The sequence below is a fragment of the Parambassis ranga genome, chromosome 17, assembly GCF_900634625.1.
Source record: "Parambassis ranga chromosome 17, fParRan2.1, whole genome shotgun sequence".
Lineage (NCBI taxonomy): Eukaryota > Metazoa > Chordata > Actinopteri > Ambassidae > Parambassis > Parambassis ranga.
Window position 1 is genome coordinate 11,693,436 of NC_041037.1, and position 19,562 is coordinate 11,712,997.

Below are 19,562 nucleotides of genomic sequence, written 5' to 3' on the forward strand. Positions count from 1 at the left end.
TCTTCCTCATCACACACAGCTACCAGCTGGGCCCTCCCACACAGCACCATCCGGGGCTGTCCACTCAGATATCAGCCGTCTCAGAAGGAGCCGCACCGGCTGCGGACTCGAGTGTGTGCGTACATGTGAGCGTGTATCTTGCTGTGTTGTCAGTCAGTGAGTAATTATGCATGCTGTTTGTGTTTACAGAGGCCAAGCGCACATTGTCTCCAACCTCAGGAGAACAGCGCTATCACTGCACCCCAGTGTGTTTTGTCACAGTCATACGCAGGTGATGAAATGAAATTATGAAGACTCGAAGAATCTTTAACCCACATGACACTGCATCAGAGTAAAAGCTGTCATCTATTGCTCAACTATTTAATGTCTAAACAAGTCACAATAACCTAAATAAAATATTCTCTAACTGCACATCCTCTGCTCAAAATACTGTATGTGTTTTTCTTGCAGGCTGCCCTTTTTCTAAAACTCTGGGGTGTGTAAGGTCAAATAAGAACACAACCTCTCAAGTCAACTGTGTGAAACTAGAACCTGAACAGTTTAAGAACTCACCCTGAAAAGCTCGCCTCTGAACCAGAGAGAAAGCACACAACAGAGGTGGTAACCTTTAAAAATCAATCAGAGGATGGAAAAAAAATCATAATCTACAAAATGTTAACACAGGACAGCTCCAGCAATGACATTTGTGATTGATTCGAACACGAATCTGCACAGATTGTCCCATCAACATGCAGGCTGCCCCAGATTCAGAGCTCCTCCTTCTTTAACAGCATTCCCAAAGCTATGCGGCCCGCCCGGAATAACACAAAGCCCAAATTAATACATCAAGGACGAAACAGAATCTCTCACCAGCCCCATCACAAAATATGAGACACACACACAGCACGCATGGCACTCAATTATCAGTGGTTCAAACCAGTCTAACTTCCATCTTAGGGTCACAGTCAGTAACACATCGGCACAAATTAATGAGTCTAATTAGTTCTCGTTTCACCTTCACGTTTACCTGGAGAAAAAAATCTCCACAGAAAATCTGTAAAAATCATGTTGGTCTCTAATACTGGTGTTTTTTTAAAATATTGGCATAGAACATGGCTGTAAATGGCTGCATGTAACACTCGATGATATGTTGGTCATCCCTTCAACAAACTCTGTCCACGTCACCTCTGACCTCACTGTGTGTGCGTGTGCCTGAGCGGCCATCCTCTCCAGGAGTCACCCATGCAGGCTCACTTTGCAGTGGAGAGCATGGGCTGCTCCGTGTACCAGTGAGTCCCCGGGTCTGGCATGCTGCCCCCAAGTGGCAGGGCGATGAACTGCGGGCAAGTGCCGCCTCCCGCTCCTACAACGCCCATACCGACGCCCTGCGGGTACGGGTGGTGGTGCGTGTGGTGACCCATGCCATCAGTCCGTCCAATGTGGATTTCGTCCTCCTCGCCCTCGCCGGTGGTTTTGCGGTAGACTGGGTTGTCAAAGTTCATGCTTTTGGTGGAGTTGCGCCGCCAGTTGCGCCACACCAGGTAGACTCCGGCGCAGACCAGGCCAAACACCACTGTGGCAACGATAGGAACTGCATGCGTTTAACACACAGTGGCAGGGGACATGGGAAGGGGGGGGAGCGTTAACGAGGCATAACGAGTCCATGGTATGAAATGACAGGCACAGAGAGGAGCAGAGCAGGCATGCAGGGGACAGAGGGGGCAGGGGGCAGCGATACAGAGTTGTGTGTGGGCGACACGGCTAGACGCCAGGTCGAAGATTTTTAACACAGGCTCTAAATCGGCTACTCTGGGGTAATTTAGTTTTAAACGATCCTCAGGGAGCACATTACTGCACAATTTCTGAGCCAGTCATCTCAGCAAATTTGTCCTTGAATAAGCATCATAATTTAATACTGCTTCATTATTTTACACCAATAAAACACAGTTAAAGCGAGTGTGTGCTATATTGGCATCATCATTTTCACTCTGTGGTGACCTTATTGTATGAGAACAGCAAACTTAGTTACTTTAGTGCTTCCTGTTTGTTAAAGGAGAAATTAAAATATACACAATATTAGAATTTTCAGTTTTTATAGCTGTTCACTTTTTGAATTTGCTGGAATCAAATGGAATGTATGCAATTGTTAGCATGATATGCTAGCTGCCAGAGAAGTTTAAATGCAGAGGAAAATATCACACATCAAAAACTAGAAAAGCTTTTTCTCTTGTATCAAACATTGATGGTATAGAAATATATGTATTTTTTTGGTGTTTTTTAGACAACATTGGTGGCTAATATGTGCTAAAATTACAGCTAAGCCAGTAAATACCACATAAATCAGGTTGTAAAATGTTGCAGGTTTTGGTCAATAGTGGCTAAACTGTCGGGACAACACATCATCACACCAAACATGAAAGGTGGACATAGAGGTGGTTGTAGTCATGTACCATCATGTGCCCAACATTAGCGTTCTACTTCTGGTGATCATGTTCTGGCCAAAAGTCACATTTTGCTGAAAACAGTTAAGTGTTAATAGGGAGCCAATTGGGAGACGCTGGGAGTATCTGCTGCAATCTATATGCTCATTTAATTAGCAAAGTACAGCTAATAAAATATCTGCAGGCTGCAAAGATTTGTAAGCAGTGTCACTGACTAGAACAACAAATAAATTTTGTCTACTTCAGTCCTTTGTTTCTGAAATTACAACCTTTGAAAGGTAAATCTGCCACATACTGACTTAATTGAGATAACCAATCCTCTTATATTCCTGCTCACTGCACTATAGTGAGGCTGCTACACAGAAAAGGTCTGCTGACAAGTTGTGCTTGCTGTAGCAGAACCCAACACAACTACTTGGTGTGAAGTGAATAATGCAGTGTGGCAGCAATGTCAGACGCACAGACGATGACTCCCGAGAAAGCTCGCCGAGGAAGACCTGTGGGGCCAGGCTTCTCTCATCCTGCAACAGCAGGGTCAGTGGAAATGGACTACAAACAGAGGCCATGGGCAGCAGGTAGACAGCAGCTTTATGCAGTCCTGCAGGCCTTCATTGAGAAAAGACAAATACAGACAAGAGAGGGGCTGCAGGTGGCTTACCGATAGGGATGACCACTCCCAAAACAGCAACTGTCAGGTTCTCGCCCAGGAGAAAATGCTCGCTTCCAGCTGTACAGAAACGAGACAGAGGTGTTAGAGCGAGAGGAAGAAATGACAGCAGACAGAGAGAAGGATAAGAGTGAGAAAGTATGCAGGATATAAAAGTGTAAGAAAAAGAGTGGAAGATAAGCAGGGCAGTCGGGAAGGGTGAGCTAGTGGAAGATAAAATGGGAGGCGGGGGGCGGGTGATCATGCGTACACGGCCGTGAGGGTTTTACAAAGAGAGACGGTGAGAAAGAGGATGATGCGCTACATGGTATTTGCCTCCGTGTGATCTCGGCGCTACCCCTGACCTTCTATCCAGGCTCCATTAAGCTCACTTTATAGCTCATTTGCATACGACGTACTAACCAACACATTTATTTATGTTCATTTACGCATGCTCTCACAGACATGTAACACCTCACTGCCCACACAGAGCACAGTTTATGAAGGAACAGCGACATTTTCAAGGTGACACGATGTCATCCCTCACTCTGTTTAAGTCAGTTGACTGCAGATGTTGGGGCCTGTACATATCTCACTGTACTGTCATTATTGTGCCATGGGTGAGGTGGTTAGACACATTATGAGTGAGAGTAGAACTGTAGGATGTGATGCTTGGCAGGAGATGAGTCTGCTCAGGTGAACAGGGGGCTTTATTGGAAAGAATCTCACATTAACATCTGACTGGGCCACTCTGCCCAACAGACAAAGAAATGGGTCATCATAAATCTGAAAATCATTCATCTAACCCTCAAAGCTCTATATTACACATACTTTTCTTCTCATGCAGGCACCCATTTCTTCTCATGCAGGCAGTATCCTTCTCATGCAGGATACTTACAGTGCTGGGAGATGCTGCTGTCCCCTGTAGGCGTGGTGGAGATGACCATAGCCGTGGCGGTGGAGTGTGAGCCCAGTGCCTTTGACTCCTGTGACGACATTGGCTTGAGCGTGCTGAGGGGCGTGAGAGGTTCAGGAGAACCAGAGGGAGCTGTGGTCAGGTGGGGGATGGCGTCCGCCTGCGACACTACCCCTGACAGTGGAGGGAGGTCTTGGGTCGTTCCAGGTGGAAGTCCGGTGGGAGGGGAGGATGAGGCTGTCATATCGTTTCTTGCTGCTGCTACAAGAGAAGCACAGTAAGAATGGTGTTAAAAGGGTCTGAGAATATGTAGACATTATTTATACCCTCAACTAAAAAGTTAATGTTCGCAATATAATCCAGAAATGTATTAAAATAAACTAAACTTCTACATCAGGATTGTGTGGTTATCCTTTAATCATAGCTGACACACAAAAAAACAAAAAAACAACCCCACAGCTGTCAGCACTCTGTGACTAACATGTTTACATCTATTGGCTGATTACACAAGTACTATTTTATATTGATGCATTAGACACAAATGTAATAAAATATATCACGTTCACAAAAAAACCTACATATATTGTACAGATAAATATGAATATTTTACAATCTGATATAATATAAGTTATACAAATGCAAGATTTGCTTCACAGATGTTGAGTTATAGCGATGCGTATCTTTAAATCTGCCCCCCCTGAATGTGTTGCTAAGCAACTATCTATCTAATTATTACCTGCTGAAAATAAATTATATAATATTATATGCATTCTGTTGCATCTGCAGTAAAGAACAACAAGCAACACAATACAGTCATTTTGAAACATCAGAGTTGCAAAACTTTGAAACATAATGTGAACATTCAAGGAATATTTTACACATATTATCTATTTGATCCTAATTTTATTGAACTTGTAATGAAACAAAAGTTCAGAAGTTTAAACATTTTATTAATATCTCTCCTGCCCTGATAAATCATTTTACATTGAAATTTGTCTGTCTCTTAATAGTTTTTATTATAAAACACTAACTGTGGTGAGCTGCTACGCTGTCATAACATCCTGCACCAGCTGTGATCTGATTAACTACACTGAGTCTAATGAACCATCTTCGGCTGATTATTAGATTCTCTCATGAACACCCTCACCTGGCACACAGCCTCTCATATCCGGCCCCAGGTCCTGTCCGTCGGGACAGGCGCAGGTGTACTTGGGTGAGTGCTCAGTGATCTGTGGAGCCTTCAGACACAAATATTCACAACCTCCATTGGCCACACTGCCCAGATTACAGCTGTCTGGGCCTGGAGATAGATAAAAAAGAGAAACATGGAAGAATTACACAGTTGTGTTTATATAAATAAGATTAACTTTAACTCACAGAGTCAGACACTCAGAGAGAAGAGCTGTGGTATTTTATTGTTCCCTGCTGTGAGTGCTGTTAAATTCCCTTTGAACAAAGCTCATTACTTTGTGTAAACAAAGTCTAAAAGAAAACAAAGAATCAAATTTGGCAACAACCAGATACTTGTTGTAAAAGCCCATTTCTTTGCTGCTCTGCCAGGTAACGTCCTGTTCCCCGACAAACAAGACAAGAATGTATGAAGATCAAACTGGAGAGATGATGATGATGATGAAATCCAGTGAAAGAATGAAATACAAATGTACTATGCACTGGGAGGTAAGAATACAAAGAGAAAGACAGAAGCTGATATATGAAGTGACACACAAGAAAGGAAACGTACAGCCATCGCATTCATGATTAAATGGTCTGTTCAGTTCTGTTCAGATTGGGATCGTCCTGTTGGTAAAAACTGACTTGGAGGCAGATATGTGAATGTACCCTCACCACTGTCACAGCCTTCACCATCATCAGACACTCGGTCACAGAGGTGCATCCAGACTCACACACACACACATCACAGCAAAGGAAGGAAAGTGGTGCGACAACACACAGCGGCGATCACGCCCTCACTGCTCACATACCTTGAGGCTGTCGTAGCTGGTGGAAGACGACGATGTCATGGGGGTCATTGAGGTTTTCAGCCAGAGCGTGAATGTCTTGACCTGTCAGCCTGTTAGCCATGAAGACCGCTGCCCTGTCTCTGTCTGTCCAGTAGATACGATCCTGAGACACAAGAGGAAAAAGATCAGAATAGGCAGAACAAGTTGGAATTGGATCTGATGTAGCAGTGCAACAATAAACAGAACTTTTATGTCAAGATAGTATCTTCCCCTTGTTGCATCCTATATGGATCAAAATATTGCAGCCCAGAGGAAATTTCCAGCCCTGCTTGTTGTAGTTCTCTCCCTGAGCATTTTTAAGGAGGCACTTTAAGGAGACATTTTTGATGTGGTTGCCTTAGAAACTACAGGCTGCTCTCCAGTGAATACCAAGACAATAGGCCCTGCCTCACCAGTGTGGGTTTGTGTTGTGTCATTGAGTCAGAGAGAGATTGTAATGTAAAGTACACAACTCCACTCAATAATGTGTAAGAGTGCTGCTGTGTGTCCAACATGCTGAACAGGAAGGTCACCTTGTAGTCACAACAGGGCAGAGAGCAGTGAAGCCCCGGGTCGATTACACCTGAGGGAATTTATCAATGCTTCTCTGCCGGTTCACAGTGGACCACAGTAGAAAAGCCTCAAGATAATGCTTTGGGCGGCTATTAGAGTTTTCATTTCAATGCAGCTTCATATCTGCATAATGACTGCAACACATTTATTTGCAAAGTGGTTTTGCGTCGTCAACTGTCTTTTCTTCTCTGCTTTTTCAAAGAGCTGATTAGATGCACCAATAATCTGTCTGATCTGATTTTACTGCCACCTAACAAATATAATATGTTTGTATGCTGGATGAAAGCTCTATCTGCTGTTCCACTGAGACCGGCTTCCTTTGAGAGGAGTCTCACTGAGGAGCCAGCCACTAGGGTAATATTAAACTGGCTGGGGACCATGCTGCAGTGACAACTGGGATATAGATATAAAATAGTTTGCAAATACAAAACCATGTGGCACCAAACCTGAATTATGTTTTCTAAATGCCCTGACATGATTGGCTGATGACCAGAAGCATAAATCTGTATAGCTGATTTTGTATTTAGTATGCTCCACCAGTCAATCCCATAGGGGAAAACAAACACAACACACACAAGGACAGCCAGCAGCTGAGCATGAAATAAATGCGATTCAACGTTCATTACTCTCAGGCCAGTGTAAGGCTAATCAGAGAGATGTAGATGTGATGAGATGTGATGAGGCTGGATGATATCATGAACGATCCTTGAAATAAAACTGCTGAGTGATACAACATAAGGGGCTGGGATAACTGTCTGAAACCACACACCTCAAACACAGCCAGAGCGTACGGGTGTCCCAGTCTCTCTGCGGACGACATGTGTGTTCTGCGGTGAGCTCCATTCAGGTCCACACTGGCTATGAGGTGCAGTTTGGAATCCACCCAGTACAGACGCCTGTTGGCTACATCTGAGGAAGACACACACGCACATGCACAGATATAGACAGGCTGAGTAGAAATTGATTGCCTTCGCGGTAAGCACTGATGCACTCTGACCAACAAATCCCTTTAGGTGATATTGATTGCTTTTTAAAATGTCAGATTTTCACCATTACACACGTTTTACTGTGTCGATCTATAACTTCTGAAACACTTCAAATATCATTCCAAATTGACTGTGATAACTTTGTTAATCTGTTATTTTTTTACCATTCAGCCATACTATTCCAATAACTTTTGACCTTTAGTAACAATGAGCTAATTGAGTGCATTAGCTCCCTCTTGGTACTCTGCTGCAGGCACATTTATACACAGTAACCACCAGGAAGAGTGTCAACTAGCAGCAGTGTATAATGTAAAGACAAGACAAAGACAGCTGTTCTCCTCTCACCGAGAGTGATGCCATTGGGCCATTCAATGTTATCGGCCACCAGCACCTGTCGGTCCACTCCGTTCATACCAGCTTTCTCTATCTTGGCTCGCGTGCCCCAGTCTGACCAGTACATGAAGCTGAAACAAAGACAGAGAGTGTTACAATGTTATACAGAAAGAGAAGGAAAAGTGATAATGACCCTCTTAAACACAAAGCAAAAACACAAATTTAAGTAAATGCATCATCTGAGGTGCACTTGAAACTTCAGTTACAGTTGCTGTGTATTTATGTACATATGTGTGTGTTTCTATGTGTGTTCACTGTATTATTTACTGTATTTATTGTCACTTCTATATATGCAGCTACTGCAACCTCATTTCCCAACAGGGATTAATAAAGGTAATCTTAATCTTAATCCTAAATTAATTAACTGAAATAAATCAAGAAAAGAACATCAAAATTTGACCCTACAACAATGACTGTAATCAAAAAGCTATAGGCACAATTTTGATTATTGATTTACATTAATGTCTTGGATGCAGATTTTCTTTGTACTTGTTCGCCCACAGAATCCTGCAGGCATTTATAATCCTATTTTTTAACGATAGGAGGAAATGATAAATGCACAAGTGGAGCGTACTTGTTTAGAGGTGGAAGCAGTACCCAAATTACACAATGGGCACTGTTCCTCTAAGCATGAATTATGAAGAAAAGGTAGTGCTGCTAACAATTCTCTAATATGCAGCCTATTATTAAAACATGTATTTATAAGACTGCAAGAAAAATAGGACAGGACACTGTTGTTGGTTTAAAAACAGGATCTCTAGAGGCAGTCCCACAGCAAAGGTAACACTGTAAAAACAGTGGAACTGCTGTTTTTGAAGACAGAAACAAAGACAGCCTTTGGACATGACTGAGTCAAGTAAATGGGGGAGCTGTCCGTTCAGCACCACAGTAACCACAACACATGGCAAAAAACACTGGGCTACAGTGGCTGCATAAGTTCACAGCATTATTTATCTATTTCACTGCGGCCTTTGTCTTTGCAATGAAATAGGCCATTGTGTCATGATAAGCAGCCATGTATCAAGCTTAACTGTGGGGCTGTGATCATTTAAATCATCATTGTATGTAAATTCTTCTACTGAATGGAAAACATGATAGGTTGTGTTTGTCTTAAAACAAAGCCCCAAATAAAAATCTGCTATGGTGAGTAGAGTGAAGCGTAAATGGAGCCTAAATCACCTGCAATCCAAGCAGCAGACTGCACAACAATTTATGTAAATATATAGAACTAACATCAATTTTCTTATATAACAACAGGAGGACTGAATGAATCTAAAATAATAGCAGGCCTGAGCCATTGACTCACTTGATTAAACTTCCAAAGCATCAAAAGACTGACTGAACATGTTCTCAGTACAATTAAACACAAATCAAACTGCAACAAAAAGAGTTTAACAAATAAAAAGAATCTCATTAATGAAAACAAACCACAGGTAGAGCATGAAAAGGAGTAACTTAATCTGACGCAGATCTGTAGCATGCAGAAATCTATGTGTGCCGGCTGCCTGTTTATTTGTGTGTGTTTGTTTTCATCTAGGTTTGGATCAACAACATGCTGGCACTATTTCATAAAGCTTCTCAGATTAGGATCATCTAGGACAGAATTTCTAAAAACTATAAAGTCTAGATGCTAAATGGGTCACAGGCTTGTAAGTCTTGATTCCCATATACAACAACAAGAGTTCTCTCACTCTATGTTCACCATTAGATGTGGTTGCAGAAGAGGATTATATATATTGAATTTCTGGGTCCCTAGATAAAATCACTTAACAAATTGAATCTGAGCTCATCAACGTCATTATCTTCAATATTATAGAGCTGAAAAAAAGACTGCTATCCTATATAAACTCAGTCTGACACCATTTTATGCTGACATACTGCAAGTTGTTATGTAAATTTAGAGATGTGGCCCAGTGATTAGCATACTTTTGAATGATTTTTTTTGCATTCTATAGATCAAAAGAGATGATAATTATTGATTCTGCCATGCAGATTATTAACATTGGTTATGAAGTCAAAGCACTGTGAGGCATCTCTGCCTCCTTACCCATGATGAGGATCAAGCGCTATGGCTCGGGGTTCGCTCAGGTCAGTGTTAACAAGGACACGTCTCTTGGTGCCGTCCACGGAGGCCACAGAGATCGATTTGTCTCCGGAGTCAGTCCAGTACAGGTTGTGTTGGAGCCAGTCCAGAGCCAGGCCCACAGGGGTCTGCAGGGAGGAATCCACCAGCAGCACCTGCTGTGATGGGTCACTGGCCTCGTCGATGAAGGCACTGCAAGGGGAAAGAGGGGGCAGACAGTGGGGGAATAGTGAGGTGGGGGTCACAATATGTAATGGATAATCTACTGCAAGCTAGCCATTATAGTAAAATTGATGTGTAGAGGAGGCATGTTGACTGCCTGGTGGGCAGTATTTTGTGATAATAAGTCTGAATACACAACCAAAAAATAGAGAAGGCATTTTACATACTTTAAACAGTACCTGCAGTGAGAGTCATGCAATAACCATGGATGACAACCCACATATCACACATGACGCCTGCTGATCTGTGGTAATTCTCTGTTCTGTGCTGTTGGCACAGCAGAGAACGGAGCTGGTATGGGAGCTGTAGCCTTGGGCCATGCGCTGAACAGGTTCATCCAGGGGTTAGTGTCCTTCTTAGGTGGACCACTTATCAGAATAGACAAGGCCTCACTCAAGCTTTGCCCTGCTCACTAATGATTTGGCCCCGGCAGAGGTGTGAGGCGAGGGCAAAGCAGCTGTGCTCCCGAACTGGAATTTCAATTTCAGCCTCCCCAGAGGTTTTTTTTTTTTCTTTAACATCCATTTTATAAAGAGAACACAGTGCTCTAATTAGAATACACTCTGGGGAGAAAAATGTAGTTGGTATAACAATTGGAAGACTGGAATGAGTCTGAAATAATAGCAGGCCTGAGCCATCAACTCACTTGATTAAATATCAAAAACATCAAAGGACAAAATGAAAATGTTGTCAGTACAATACAAATCAGAGTGCAACTATGAACAGCTTGTCAAATAAAGTCTGGAAAATCTCATTATGCATTTTTGTAAAGTCAGAAAGAAAAAAAGCATAAAAATGAAACATTCAAATGTTTTAGTGGTTCATCTTTGAACACAAAAAAAACAATGCGAATAAGATTTGAACATAACTTTTAGAGTTTATAGTTGTAGCTGTATCTCAAAGAAATCTATGGTAATAATTATTTATATCCAAAGTAATATAAAAGCAGATTAAGAAACACTGGAATGCTCATGTATACACTACAGGGGAGACCAAGACCACTCTGAAAAATAATCAATGTATGTCCTCCTATCCAAAGGGAGCAGGACAGAGCGATGATTTTAAGACTAGGTCTCCATCTTGTTTACTGTTACATTGTGGTTGGTGGTTTCAATGATTGAATGTTTTCTGCTAGTAATGTTCCTATAAAAGATACCAACGCACTAATAAAAGCTGAAAAAGAAGCCATCAAGCTATCGTTTTTTAAGCTCGGATTTATCTCAGTTTACCTGTAGATTTTCCGGTGAAACCGGTCACACCAGAAAATCCGATTGTTGGCCACATCCAGGTCCAGAGCAACTGCATTCTTCTGCGTGGACACCACCTGGCTGTAGTCCCTCTTTACTAAGTCGATGCGGCGGATCTCATGCCGGTTGGTGAACAGCAGGTAGGGGCTTTTGCCTGCATGTAAATAAAATGCCACTGAGGGTCAAAATGGATAAGCAGTATGAAGCTACAATTCGTCAGAGAAAGGCAGTTAAAAAAGGGGCTTAAGCATTAGGATGAATATATTCTTATATAAGAGGAACACAATGGAGTTGGGATTTGCTTCAGTAATGCCCAGCAGAACCAGCTTTGACAGATGAGAGTCGCTGAGAAGAAGAGTTAATATGTGACTAAAGACTGCTGCTATCCTTTAAAGCACCAGTCATGTATATATATTAACATAATTATGATGGAAATAAAGCAATGTCATTGGATAAACAACATTTCTGAAAAAACAATCGGCCTTCCTGCTCCTGTGTCACTCAACAAAGAGAGCATGTTCACAAAACACTGCATGTCAAAAAGTGCTTTGGACATCTCTCTACAGCGTCTAGAGTTTTTACCATAGTGTTAGTTAGCATTAAAACTAAACATGCAGCACCAACACAAATAAATAATACAGCAAAGCTTGCATGATATTGCTCCATATGCTGCCTTAACAAGGAAGCAGGAGCATCAATCCTTCATTAAAAACAGCTGTTGTATTGATCAGGTCGTCTGTATGCATCATTAAATTGTGCACACATTATTATCTTCTCCTTGAAAATATAGATCAGGGGTTCCTTTGCACCTGGCTGTGCCTCTTAAAACAGCAGGCCGCCATCTTTTACACAGGCGATATGACGCAACAGACACACACCTTAAAAGAATCATGATTTCTACTGAGGGCAGATAAACAACCACGAACAAACTCATTTATTCTGACAGATTTTTTCCTCTGTTTACTGTACCAAAAGTTATTAAAGGCTAATATCTTCATGCCCCAGTGCATGCTTATATGGATAGCTGGCCCCATCTGGTAGAATGCATCTCCAATTTAATCACTGTTACATTTACCATTCTCACATGCATTTGATTTTATCAGTAGCAGAAACCGTGATGAAACCTCCACTAGCTGCACCCATGCTAACAGCTCTCAGGCGTCTAGGTAGCCTCTTCAATCAGCACGCTAACTGGCTCAAAATAACAACATGCTAAAGTGCTGATATGATATTTACAAACCATCACTGGGTCCTGGATGCAGGTCCTGAACATTGTTTATCCAAGGGGGTCAGATAGTAGCCAGCGTGGGTTTGGCCTGCTCACTCACAAAGCCCAATGTATTTTTTCTGTGCAGCCCACAGCGGGTAGCCCAAAGACAATCCTCATTTGGGCCTGTGCCTTTGCATTCACCTCTATATTTAGAGTTGTCTCCTTTTGATAAGGTCACCCAGGATGTATTTTAATTAGAGTCACATTTAAACAGGGGCTTTTGTCGCATTTATATTATCACATCTTTATGTCTACTTAACCATAATTCTGGCAGCGAAAGTGAAGTGGGTAACAGACACAGTTACAGTGTGTGCCTGCAGGGAAGGTTTTATCTGTCCAGCTAGTGACTACAGCCCACCTTTGTCTTGAAACATCTATACTGAGCCTATCTCTTTCTGACACTGCATGGTAATAGGATGGCAGCTGCAGCCAGCTATCTCCAGAGACAGATATGAAATTCTCTCATTAATGGCTCGCATGCCTCAGCTTCCCTTTGACAGTCAGTGTCGTTGGCCTGCTGTAATATCGTACTCATGCATGTTTTTTGCCCTTTCCTTCCTCTCCCAGCCAAACAGCTTGAACAATGGCAGGGCTGTTCATGGACTAAGTGTTCTCAAAAACTGGCCGTTACAGGGACAACATTTCTAACCCTCTAAAGAGGAAAATGGTCCCCTGCTGGTTTTATGGGCTGTCACCACAGTGGTAGTTTCCATTGCCTCAGAACTAAGAGGTTGAACTGCTGCATCTACTGCAGCTCTGTTTCTGACACACAGCCAGACACAGAGATCTCTCTGGGCCATGATAAACTGATAGCAAGCGCACTGGGCAGTCATGTGCAGAAAAACAGTGTAGACACAGGCAAGGGGGCAAAAACAAAACACATACGCACACATGGTGCATACAACTGTAAACACACAAATGCTCGGTTTGGATATTAGCTCAGTTTAATTGAGGGAGATTAAATCACAGCATCTGACAGCCACTGGGACCAAATCAGCACGTTTCATTTGGCTCCAATTAAATCATGAAAATTTTGGGGAAATTAAGTGTAAACACAAAGTGGCCTCTGTGTGTAATCCAAATGCTAATAGCTGTCAGCCATAGTTGGAGGTCAAAGAAAATTAACTGGCCTCTTAGCAGTACACTTTGTTCTCCACTAGTCAGACAACACTTATCAACAAGCCTAACGGGATGCCGGATTAAATTGATGTAATTAGTCTCCACTGTGACCCAGCCAGGTACCCCTGAAGAGCTGCTATACCTAATTATAAGTGTTCAGCATGGCTAAACACATCAGTCTGTCACTCATGAAACCGTCTAATGGGACAGGACCCAGAGGACAGATCTGGCCTGAGAGAAGCAGTGTGGTTGTCGTGGACGATGTTTGTTTTTTTTTGTGGTCGTTATTTCAAGCACACAAACAGCTGCAGAGCAATGATAAGAACATACCAGCAGAAAGATGTCTGTGATTATGAGAAGAGGAGGATCTGTGGTACAAAAGCGAGAGTGAAGTGCTGCACTAATGAGGCAGCGATATATCTGAGAAAATGTCAGATTTTTAACCCTGCAGAGCAGGCACATGTACCAACAGCATCTATGCAGGTTAGAAAACACATAAAGGTTTTATTTATCCTCATTATTTTTCTGAAACACTGACCAAATTTAGTCTAATGACCACATTTTGTTTCCAACCTTTAACTTAAAACCCATTTCTTCAGCAGCCCTTGTACTGTACATGCATCCCTGCTAACTTACCTTCTGCCTTACAGGTTTTAGTGACAGGGTCCATCTCATATCCTTCATAGCATTCACACTTAAAATCCCCCTTGTAGTTGATGCAGATCTGGCTACAAGCATCAGGGTTTTCACACTCATCGATGTCTGCAGGGAGGAGAGGGAAGAAGGGTTAGCAATCAACCGAAAAAGCAAGACAGGCAGACCGCAAGTGACTAATTCATTCTTGTGAGCTGTGGCAGTAAAGGCTGGAATCTAAATTCTTACAACGTCCATATCAGACTGGAAACCATATCATGACTGTAGAGGCTGGAGAAACATGCAGTTATTGGCAGTTTGTGAAGCAAGGGGTGGATGGGAGACCAGAGAGTGTGTCACTGTGACTTCCTCTGCCCCGTTTTCTTTCAGACAGCTTTTTCCTTGAGTGTGATGGGTAGTGTTAAAATAACGGGGAAGGGTGTGAAGGACACACTAGATGCGTGTCTGCGTGTGACAGTAGCATGACACCAGTTTCCCTGTGGGAGCGACAGGCAGGGTGCAAAGACAGACCACAGCGGCACACTCATGCAAGCTTGATCTGTCAACTGTATATAATATGGTTCTCTATTTACCTCCACAAGTCTTTTTGTCCAGCAGCTGGTAGCCGGTAGGGCACTGGCACTCAAAGCCGATTGGTCGGTCCATGCAGACATGGGAGCAGCCACCGTTATTGATCATGCACTCATTCAGCCCTGGGAGAAAAAAACACAACAAGACAGCTGTCAGATGCAGACAATCACAAAAGAGGCAGGTATCATAGTCAACCAGTGCTGTAGGTCAAAATCTAATTTAGGAAAGGACCTTTTCTGCTCTGCTTCTACTCCTTAACGTAACAGCTTGTGACATATAGAAATGTGCAGCACATAGGTGAGGAGTATCATCTTCATAATCTCCATTTTGTCTCAGCTTTTGTACTCAGGTCGCTTCCATCCTTTTTAAATCCTTATCAGATGTTCTCACAAGTAGAGAGGGAATCAAAGAGACACAGCATCACACACGGGGTGCTTGTAAAACGAGATTCTGATCCATCTGCAGGGATATGAAATACTGTGTATGTGTGCAGGGAGGATTAATGCTGCAAACCAGGATTCGATGATATTCAATAAAAGATATATCGCAGGAGAGAGAGGGGACATCTAAATTAAACTGGCACACTGTTTGAATCAAGGCATCCTAAAAATGAAAGGGGGCTAAAAAATAAGAGCTAAAAACTGAAATCCAACAACACACTCTTCTTCATAACTAGGTCAGAGCAGCTGGCACAAGGTTGGCACACATTGAAAAAAGGCAGAGGCAGTTAGATTTGATAGTGCAGCATAAAGTGACGTGCAAGAAGATAATTTAAATCTACTTGACACATCAGTTCAATATAGCTGAGGGTAAAGTGTCACTATATATCAGAAACATTTATTACAAATGTTGATTCATTTATAAAATCCACTCTTCTCTCTTCGTGTGTGGGTTTAAAAAACTGACTGAATCATAGAGCAAGTAAAAGCTGAGATGAACAGAAACAAATCCCAAACAATGAAGACAGGGCTGCACAGTAAACAACAGACATCTGGAAAGGGGTGATAAAGAGAATAATGGATTCAACTGGAAGAGATCCTGCATTCCTCTGTACAAAGGAGCACTTAATTCTGTCAACAGTATGCAGTCCAATACAGTGTCACACATTTGTCAATAGCTACCAGTAAGCTTTAGCTCATCTGTCACTGGAAGCAGAGCTACTGTCTTCAACACAACAGCAAACATACAAAACTATCCTGACCTTCACTGAGTACCTCTAATGTTTTCCCACTTCAGAGCTGTGGATGTCTGAATGAGCCTATATTGTAGTGGAGGTGTGTATTTAACTGAGCTAAATAATCAACAAGACATTCCATTATTATACAGTGAACTGTATGTTGAAGGGACCAACACTAATGGCTCACACATATGAGTAGACATGTATCTAAATGTAACTCTTAAGGGTTTTTTGTATTGTCTGGATTGCTTGTTAGTACCTTTGAGGTTGATTTGGTAGCAAACAGCAGCATGTGCAATCATGTTTCTGGCCACAAGATAAGTGACAACCTCCAGGTTGGAGAAATGAGGCCAACATGGAAGTGCCAAAAACTACAGATTCTCAAATGGCCACTTGAGGCTGACTCCAAAAGTGAGAGATCTCCATGTTAAAATGGCCAACTGTACAGCAGAGGTAAACATGTTTACAGCCTGGCTTGGTGGCTTGGTCCCTTTTGATAGTTCTCCAGTTCATGACACATGATTGACTTTACCTGTTTTAAATACATTAAAGATTAAAGTTGTGCATTTTTCAGGAAATGTTTGTACATGTGAACTCTTGGCTCTGCTGTTGCTGGACAGATACTGTACAGTGGGTTTGCTGGAGAGTGAGATGTAACAATGCTGTTATACAGACAAAGAGCTGAGCTCTGTGATAGCTTTATGCTGCGTTGGCAATACATAGACAGCAGAGATCCAAGACGATCAATGCGCCTCATCTGTTGAGCACTGTTTAAGAAAATAGTCTTTAATGTAACAAAAAGAGAAAGGTAGCACAGGTCTGCACAGATTAATTGAAGGCGGATTTTGTGGGGATGTTTTAATCTCTGTAGGTGCCAGAAAAACTCTGAGCACTGAAACCACCAGCATTAAAAACCCATCTCTAATAGAGCTGGATGGGTGACAGCAATCTGCCACTCACAGCGGCTCCTGCTTCTCTTTCTGTCACTTCAAAATGAACCGCAGACAGAAGAAAAGACAGAGACGGAGCTGCATTTGAGGTCTCACTCATTCGAGAGGGAATGACAAAGAAGCCCCAGGAGAGGCCCAGCGTGAAAACATGAAGCGCTTTTTACAGGCCGCTTCCAAGGACAGCCGACATTTAGAGGTCACTTCCCTTCTCCCACGGGCAAACACACAGCATCTCTCCTTCTCTGCTCCACCTCCAGCTCTCCTTTCTCTCACCATGGTAACTCCCTATGCACCACCTATTTTCAGCCTCCTCTTACTGCTGGTGCAATGTAAAAAAAATAAGTGGTGTGCTGAGTAATGGGTCAGCAGCGTGGTAATGTGTCATTATGTCTAATGAGATAAGAAAGAGAAAAACATTTGCTGGAGTGCAGAGAGAAATGCACTGTCTTTATTTTCTCTGATGTAAGCCTGATGTGGCAAACGCAATCACTCTGAACGTTAACATTTCAGTGCGGCGGGGTGTTATTGTGTGTGTATGTGTGTGTATGTTTGTTGTGCGTGTGGGAACATCTTGCAAGTGAACGGTTGAGCGAGCAGAGCGATGAGTTAGGTGTGTGTGGACACGCTATTAATGAGCTGAGACCAGGACCTGAGGTGGAGGAGAGAGATGGAGGTAAAGGGAGGAAGAGGAGGGAGGAAGCAGGGAGAATTACTCACTGGAATACCTGTTTCCATCCTGCAATTTCTGTCCCTGACAGAGGTCAGTCTACTCTGCCAGCTGTCACTTTCCCCACTCAGCTTCATGCTCCTCTGGGGAAATGTCAGTTTACGAGAGTGTATGTCTACTTCTCCCTCTCTCATGTCAAAAGGCTCTCTTACTTCTTCAGCATAGATTGAAATGTAGGGCCCTGTCAGAGCTAGCTTTGCTTTGGATTTTCTGACAGTTGATTCAAACAAAACTTACAGGTGTGAGATCTCCTCTGGACCACACACAGATGAACCGTGGTCCAACAAAAAGGTGTCAAAGTCCACATTAAAAATCATTTGAATGTTTAAAATTTCAAATTCCGATTGCTCTCTGCAACATCATCTACGGATCAGTGTTAAATATAGAGCCTCTCCATACGTGCCATGATTTTATTTGTAGATGAGCATGTTCTGGTGCAACAGGTGCTGATGACAAGATGCAGGTAACTGAAAATGTGAAACCAAAACTAACTGATGTATGCAATGTACCACAAACATGTACCCTGGTTCAGACGTTCAGGATTGAAAACGCTTTTAAGAAACATCCATTTCTACTAGTCTGTATAGGTTAGGAGATCAAAGTGTACAGAGACAAGAGCAGAAATAAAGATTAGCACAGAGCTGAAGGAGACTTTCTACTGTTTGATTGTAATTAGTACATGCAGGCTCTTGTTCTCATCTACGGTTTTCTTTTGTTAGTTTTACTGTGGCTCCTTTGAAATGCAAGGTAATGGGAGGGAGGTAGTCACATTTAGTTATGGCAAACATGATTACACAGCTAAATTAACTCTTTGAATCCATTCACAATAGATATGTGCGAGCTCTCTCCTCTCACTACAGAGGGCTGAGAAAAAACTCTCAGCTGACACAAACGCTAACAAATGATGTTGTAATTTTGCTGCAGAGCATCACCTCTTTGCATACTGCAGGGAAATAAAGCATATATACAGCCGACAGAGGTTACAACCAAGTATGTATGAGTAGAAAAGGCCATCTTACCGCACTCTTTCTTGGGCTCATCTGATCGGTCTTTGCAGTCTTTGACAGAGTCACACACCTTTGAACTGTCAATACACTCTCCATTCTTACACAGAAACTTCAGGGGTCCTTCACATTTAGTGGCTATAACAGAAGCACAAAAGCAGTTTTCAGCATACATGCAATTAAATTCATGAAACTTCATTTGTTTGCATAATCTATTACAAACTGGTGTGTCAACAAGTGTGACAAATTGAATTTCTCCAGTCATTTGATGAATTATCAAAGGCTGGTGTGAGACAAAAAGGTACTCTCCACTTAAATATTCATTTTCCTCCAACATAAAAACCCTAATGTAATAAAAACTGAACTTTAATTTTAGGTCCAGCTTCACAGTGATGAGGCTTTATTTCCTGCAAAATAATCATCTCACTGTGCTGGTAAATTATGCATCACAGTGAGATGAAGAAGTAATGAAATTGGCTTCCAAAAAGCACTCAGCTGGATCCACACAACTGAGCACTGACAATCATTACAACAATTCTTTTCATAATAATTCATGGCCACAATAATTCCACACAAAATCCTTTAAAGGGCTGTTTTCAATAAAT

The 19,562-nt window shown here is 42.2% G+C and overlaps 1 protein-coding gene across 1 annotated transcript in view; it reads right to left on the reverse strand.

Moving 5' to 3' along the window:
* Positions 1 to 1,229: 1,229 nt before the first annotated feature.
* LOC114449403 (low-density lipoprotein receptor-related protein 8-like) overlaps positions 1,230 to 19,562 on the reverse strand; it is a 58,685-nt gene continuing 40,352 nt past the window's right edge. Inside the window, exons 7-18 of the mRNA XM_028427035.1 lie at positions 18,973 to 19,095; positions 15,102 to 15,221; positions 14,512 to 14,637; positions 11,469 to 11,640; positions 9,982 to 10,209; positions 7,887 to 8,005; positions 7,325 to 7,464; positions 5,965 to 6,106; positions 5,130 to 5,282; positions 3,965 to 4,243; positions 3,079 to 3,147; positions 1,230 to 1,570 (exon numbers count right to left, since the gene is read on the reverse strand). Coding sequence (XP_028282836.1) covers positions 1,230 to 1,570; positions 3,079 to 3,147; positions 3,965 to 4,243; positions 5,130 to 5,282; positions 5,965 to 6,106; positions 7,325 to 7,464; positions 7,887 to 8,005; positions 9,982 to 10,209; positions 11,469 to 11,640; positions 14,512 to 14,637; positions 15,102 to 15,221; positions 18,973 to 19,095 — 2,012 coding nt within the window. The remainder of the gene's footprint in view (positions 1,571 to 3,078; positions 3,148 to 3,964; positions 4,244 to 5,129; positions 5,283 to 5,964; positions 6,107 to 7,324; positions 7,465 to 7,886; positions 8,006 to 9,981; positions 10,210 to 11,468; positions 11,641 to 14,511; positions 14,638 to 15,101; positions 15,222 to 18,972; positions 19,096 to 19,562) is intronic.